The sequence below is a fragment of the Stigmatopora argus genome, chromosome 11, assembly GCF_051989625.1.
Source record: "Stigmatopora argus isolate UIUO_Sarg chromosome 11, RoL_Sarg_1.0, whole genome shotgun sequence".
Taxonomy (NCBI): Eukaryota; Metazoa; Chordata; class Actinopteri; order Syngnathiformes; family Syngnathidae; genus Stigmatopora; species Stigmatopora argus.
The window spans coordinates 2453038-2459951 of record NC_135397.1 but is presented as its reverse complement, the minus strand read 5'-3'; the positions used below and the strand labels follow the sequence as shown (position 1 = coordinate 2459951).

The following is a 6914-nucleotide window of genomic DNA, read 5'->3' as shown; positions in this document are numbered from 1 at the left end:
TTTCACCATTTCAAAAATGAAGTCTCTTCTTCAAGCCTAAAATCGACAACAGTTGTCGGATCTAGTTTTGTCATTACGTTAGTTCTAGGTTATTTATCAAATTCTGTCCCCGTGAAAGTATGCCGAGGACCGATCCAGAGAACAAATGCCACAGGGAGAGTGTTTATCTGGATGTCTCTTTGGGGGAGAGGGTTGGGAGGCTGCGATTAGCCAGACAAATGACTTTGCTCACAAAACACGAGTTTTACGGACATGCACACTCTTGTGAAGTTTCCTTTGGCATTTAAAATTGCCCCGTGGAGAAAGAAACAATGACTTTTTGGACAGATGTGTTGTGGAAGGGGAGCGATTTTGCTTTCATTTCTTCAATGCTAAATGATGACATTGCATCACTGGTAAGCACAATTTATTCTCCAATCAAACCGACAAAGTAGCAAATCGATGGCGAGCCCACCAAATTACAGTTAATCCAGACACGGTGACGGGCAAGGGCTTGTTGTGATGGAATTAGAGAATCTAGAGAGGTTTAAGATCACTCCTATTTTCCTTTCATCCCAGTTGATCTTCGTATTGCTTACGGAAACAGTCTCCCACAGGAAAGAATTCCCAGCAACGCTCCTGGTACATTTTCCACACATAGGATTCCTATTTCAACATGGGGAGAGAATGTGTCTTCAATTTTGGCATATAACACCACCTTAACTGTACAGAGCTTTTCTGGGAATGGAGATTTTCTTTTTTCTTTTATATTTTGTGGAAAAAGCCATGAATTGATATATCACATGGTGTGAATACTCAATGGGGTTATAGTCGCACAAATTGCCTTGAAAAACAGCAATCGTGATTGAAATGGAAAAGAACGCGACGATACCTGTCCCGTGTGTTCAGTTTCGTCTTTGTTAATGAGGTACATCAAGAAAAACCTGTAAAGATAGATACGCCAGAACAAATGACCCTTCTCATCCACCTCGATCGTGACGTGCCAGTCCTGCTAGCTATCGTGCAAATCGTGCAAACGGGCATTCGGATGGTGAGTATTAGTTCGTGATTCATTCGAGTCGTTTGGGGAGGAGGATTTAGTCTCTAAATCAAGAAAGGAATTCACAACGGGACATCAGAGGTCAGTTGCATCATGAAAACGTGCCTGATAAGTGCCAACCTTAGAGAACTAGAGTTTAGAACCAACTAATGAGAGCAAGGAGGTAACGTGCACGGCATAATAAATGCAGTATGACCAAATGTTAGTCGTTTCATAAAGGCCACTGGTGATGACAACACACATAAAGACAAGGTGTGGTGTAGTAAAGTAAAATATGTTTTTCAGGCTTACTCACAGATAGTTGGCCAAGTTGTGCTCCTGCAAAGTGTGAGTCTCAAACCCATGAGGAACTTTATCAAAGTATTCGTTTCCTATCCCACAGATAAAACACTTGGTCTGCGGGGAAGAAGAGAGAAATAAATGTTAGAAATTGACGCATGGGATTCGGTCGGAGTGTTCAGTCTGCGGGGAAAGCGAACGGTAACAAAGTCGTTCCCCCTTTTCAATGGCGCCGATTGAACGGCAGAAGGATGGAGAAGCAAAATGAAGTGGGGAAAGCTGCCAGGTTTCCACAGATCATTTGTATTCTCTGCTCAAATGCGCCAATCACACGCGGCGTTTGGCTTTCGAGTGCATCCTGGGGTGAAGGCGGCGAAAAATCCAGAGCATTTTCAGTATGGGAGCACTTGCTTGGAAATGTAAAACAAAAACCCAACAACAGGCCATATTAGGAGACGGTTTGTTTCTAATACAAAGTCATGTAGTCATTTTTAACTTTCACTTTAACGTCAGAAAACTGGTTGTTTGGCAAGCTATCATGAACTAAGATGGGGTGTTTGTGTTGTTTCTCACCTCCATGTCCTTCTTCACCTGCTCCTGCTGGTCACGCAGTTCGCCAAAGGCATCAATTATCAAGCCTCGGGGAAAAACAGACGTGTTTGTTTTGCTTAAATTTATGGACTCTAATGAAACAAGCTTCCAAAAGCGCATTCATTTAGTATCTTTTTGTCACAGTTGATGCAAACCAAGTGATATTTTTCTCCCCCAAAGCATGGAATTTACAATCCAAAGGCTAAACAGATGAGAAATTGGGCAAAACAACAACAATAGCCGTTGTGTTCGCTTAAAATCAAAAATAAGTTTCATGTTTTTATCTCTCAATTTTACAGCGAGGGGACGCAATCTTATTTTATGCAGGTTAATCTTCTTCCAGGTCCATTTCCATGACATTAACGAGGCACTGACGCACGGAGGTTTTGTAAAGTGACTCTTTGGGAAAGCGAAGGAAAGCCACTCGACGTCCCACTCACCTTGAATGATAGCCAGCAGGATGACGACGACAAAGAAGAAAAAGGTGATGTCAAAGACGATACGTTCCACTTCAAAGTCATCACCGGCGGGGTCCTCGATCTCATCCCCGATGCCCCCGCCGGCGCGCACTCCCACGTACATGTGGAACATGTAGCACTGAAACAAATAGAAAATCAAGGATGACTGGAGTTTCCACCATGATTATTATTCGCTGCCGGCCTTCCTATTCTGTTTTCATAGAGGACTGTAATCAATATTCTTCGCTTTTTGACTACAAAACCCCAAAAGGATTTTGTGGAAGTGCACGAGGCAGGACGACTTAAAAGTCTGGTTGCCTAGCAAGTATGATAACTTGGTTCAACAAGTCAAGGACATTTCTTTGTGGAAAAGAAAATTACACAATGACTTTAAATAGACCGAAGTTTGAAAAATATCACATCAAATCTTTCTCACTAAAAAGAAAAGAAAAAAGTAGCTTAATGTAACCTAAAATTGATTTTAATAGGGATTATTGAATTGGCATAGCAGTGAACTATGTAATGAGCTACTGACATTCCAAAAAAAAAACACAAATACATACACAAGTACAGTAATGCCTTGAGATACGAGCTTAATGAGTATGCGAATTTACTCGTATCTCAAATCAATTTTTCCCATAGAAAATGATTAAATACAAATCGATTGGTTCCCACCCTCTGAAAAAAACCCAAAAACAGGACCAGCCGCATCGGGAACCATCTGGTATGCTCGTATCTCAAATTCTGGTATGCTCGTATCTCAAATTCTGGTATGCTCGTATCTCAAATTCTGGTAGGCTCGTATCTCAAATTTGTCTCGTATCTCAAGGCAAAAATTTGCTCGGAATTTTCCTCGTATCTCAAATTTATTTCGTTCTACGCAGCTGTGTTTAATGACAATAAAGGCTTTTGACACTCGTATGTCAAGGTATTACCGTATTGGGCTTCCACCATTGTGAAAACAGTGGATGACAAACGTTTAAAAAGACGGTTATCGCAGTTGAACATTTCTGCCTCCTAAAATAGAAGGAAGGTGCCATTGGTCCACGGGTGACAGGGAATTGCAAATGGGAACAGAGGAGGCGAGGGTGTGTTGTGACTTGCTAAACAATGAGATAGCATTAGAGCTGCAGCAGATGCTTTTTTTATCCCGCTGTCTATTATTTTACACAATAATGGTAGGAGGAATAACAAGTGGAAACGTTGACAGAACCTCCTGAAGCGGGTGGCTCTCAAGATATCGGGAAAGTAGACGCCCCCGTATTAAAATTAGCCCATGACAATGGCGCTATCCATCAAAATAGATCATTAACACCTTGGCAAAAAAAGAAGATTTCGGTGAGTTGTTTTGTAGCTCATTAGATTGTGCAGATAGACAAGTGGATTTATTTTACAAGCATGGATACTGCATATTATTATTATTTTTTTACCAAAGGCAGCAAAACCTTTTTTTTGGAACACACGGAATTGGCCATGGCAGCGAAAAAAATAAAATACGTTAACTTTACATAAGCCTGTTCTTGTTCCTTTAAACCAAGGGTGTCAGACTCGGGTTGGTTCGCAGGCCGCTTTAACGTCAACTTGATTTCACGTGGGCCGGACCATTTTAGATATAATATTTAAATTTTTTTAAATGAATGAATTAAAATAATTGAATTAAAAGCCCTGAATATTCAGTTTTTAATAGATCTAAAACAATATTTATTTTAGCTTATTTATATATATTTTTAGATTTTACAAAATGATTTTTGAACTAAAAACACAGAAAAAATGGATTAAAAAATTACAATTATTGATTTAAAAGGGGGAAAATCAGGACATTTAATATACATCTATACTCTTCATTTTAATTTAATCCTAAAACAGAAAGTCGGCACTCATGATTTATTTTCCCGGGCCACACAAAATGATGCGGCGGGCCAGATTTGGCCCCCGGGCCGCTACTTTGACACGTGCTTTAAACCTTTACGGGGCACTCATCTAACTGATTGGCTACCAAAGACCAAAGATAAACATCCAATCCATTTTGACTGGGAGAGTTAATAGCTACCATAATTTATTTTATTCATTTATAATTACATTTGTTAAAATATAGATGTAAAGTAAGTATTGGTCCTTAAAAAAAAGAAAAGAACGTAATTATTGGGACCTGCCATTGATGACATTTTGCTTCAAGTAGGCTATACACAAAATGTTACTGGCCCAAAATGTAATGGCCAAGTATGAATGTGAAACTCAGTTCTTTATAATTTTTAGTTTTTAATAGTAAAATGAGTCACTTGCCTTATTCAGGCTTAACTCACTGTAAGCATGTCGTCGCACTTCATGTCGTGCGCGTCCTTCTCGTCGCTCTTGTCGTAAAATTTTCGGAAGAAATTGAAGGCCACCACCGTGTAGAGGTAGACCACCACAGCTAATAGGCCCAGGGTCAGCACCAACTAGCAAACAAATTCGGGAAAATGATCAAAACCGTTATGTTAAACACGTTTTATCGCCGTAGTTTTGCCGTACGTCAAAAACGCAAACGGCAAGTTGTACAAAAACGACCACGCAAACGCATGCACCCACCTGTTTTCCGTTGTGAGTGACGGAGGAGAGGATGGTGCGAAGAGTCTTGATGCCCATGGCGATGTCCAAAAGGTGGGCGGCGAAAAAAAAGTTGTTAAAGTGTCCCAAAACCGACACGGCTGTGTAGCAGGCCAAGTAAAGGAAGGACTGCAGCAAGAGAGAGAGAACATATCAAATCATATCGCATTTCAAAATGGACAAAGCCAGATCAGCAGATGGTGTGGAAACCAAGATAAGGGAAAAAACATCACAGGATATTACGCTCATTGCTTGAAAAGCGTGTCGATTTGCATCAAAATGTAATCAGCCTTTTACCACTTGTGAACAAATGAGGAATATAACATAAAAGCAATAAATTGGATTTATGCTCCAGCGGATTGCGAACAAGATACAAAGTCATAAAATGTTGGGATATCGAGTCAGCTTGGACTTACATTGTCCGTCAGAACCACTCCGAGTTTCCAGACGTGGTACTTGACGTCGGCGGAGCTCAATCTGAAATAATCCCAGACTGGTTATAATACACAGTTCACTAGAAACCCTTGTCAATTTCCAAGAACCTATTATCTAGCTCCAAACTTTAATGTACTCTACTTTCAGAAGTAAAAATCACCATCCAAGTTTTGCAATTTTCCATCATTCAATTGAATAATCTCAAAACCTTAGAATAGCGAAGAGCTAAATAAACATCATATCTACTACTCAAGTGAAAGAATGTCCTGATGTGACCTACTAATATCAATACCAGCGATGCAGCACATGTTATTACAAATGCATAATTATGTAGGGAAAATTTGACATCTGGATTGAAGACTGCCCCAATGTAAAAGTGATATTTACATATATATAAATATATCATATACATATATTTTTTCAACTCACAGAGATAGCCAAACAGCATCCTTTCTGAGCTTATTTTTTTTCTCGGTTCCCTCAGAGCTAAAGTCTTGCGACGCTTGATCCAGACCCAAAAGTTCGCTCATCTTTTCACAGCCGTAAAATTCCCCGTATTTATCAATCACCTGCAAAAAGGGGCAAGCAATTAATCCAAAATGTCTCAAACCAAAAAAAAATGATATCTAATCCTTATCGATGCATTATACTTTAATTATGACCATTATTAGTGGTTTAAACTACAATACCATAACGCCTTTTTTTAGAGTGGTCATGTGACAAATGACATTTTTATCATTTTGCACCACTGCGACCTCGAAGTAACCTATATAAAAAAATCATGATTTTTGTGTTGCTACTTGATTTATGAACTCTCCAGCACACTGGTAAGAAATCTCCCCCGTCCGTCCGCCATGGTGGACCAGAAGTGGATTACCAGAAGCACTTACGAACATCACTTTAACTCTTTTGTAGAAGGCTCTTATGGTGATGCACAGCAGAAGGTTGCATGCAGTAATTTAATACTGGACCTCACTTGAAATACCATGTTTTTTTCAGTTTTTTTTAAAGACGCTTTTACGATGTATTTATCTGGAAATATAAATACCCATGCTTTTCTGGCTGGAGCCCAACAACATGACAGACAATCCTTCAAGCGGTGTCCCTTTTTCTGTGACCTTGCGGTAACCTGGCAAATGCTGACAACGCGGGATACCGCCAGGGGCTGTTCAAGGTACTGCAAAGACGGGGACTTTTTTTTTACGGCTCAGAAATGGCGGAGTTTCTACTTGGGGTGATTATATTTGTGTAAAACAGTAGAAGTCATACAGTTTAACATACTATATTAAAGGGCAGGCAAATTGTAATTCCTGCTTACTTTTAATTGATACGCCGTTGAGTAAGCTTAAGAATTCTGAGATGACTTTAACCTTTTGTTTTTCAGGAGCATGTGTTAAGTGACTTGATTTTTGCATTTTTTTTTGCTTAATTTTGATATATTAGGACACCAAAAAAAAAACAAAAAAAACAATACCTTTCTCTTGACAAACTTATCCCAGTAATTGCTTGGAAATGACCTGAAAAAC

General features: G+C 39.5%; 1 protein-coding gene across 1 annotated transcript in view; it reads right to left on the bottom strand.

Moving 5' to 3' along the window:
- Positions 1-509: 509 nt before the first annotated feature.
- Positions 510-6914, bottom strand: part of ryr2b (ryanodine receptor 2b (cardiac)) — a 57097-nt gene continuing 50692 nt past the window's right edge. Inside the window, exons 95-104 of the mRNA XM_077613589.1 lie at positions 6863-6905; positions 5818-5957; positions 5370-5430; positions 4936-5082; positions 4671-4805; positions 2350-2506; positions 1892-1956; positions 1335-1435; positions 872-923; positions 510-645 (exon numbers count right to left, since the gene is read on the bottom strand). Coding sequence (XP_077469715.1) covers positions 550-645; positions 872-923; positions 1335-1435; positions 1892-1956; positions 2350-2506; positions 4671-4805; positions 4936-5082; positions 5370-5430; positions 5818-5957; positions 6863-6905 — 997 coding nt within the window. The 3' untranslated portion in view covers positions 510-549. The remainder of the gene's footprint in view (positions 646-871; positions 924-1334; positions 1436-1891; positions 1957-2349; positions 2507-4670; positions 4806-4935; positions 5083-5369; positions 5431-5817; positions 5958-6862; positions 6906-6914) is intronic.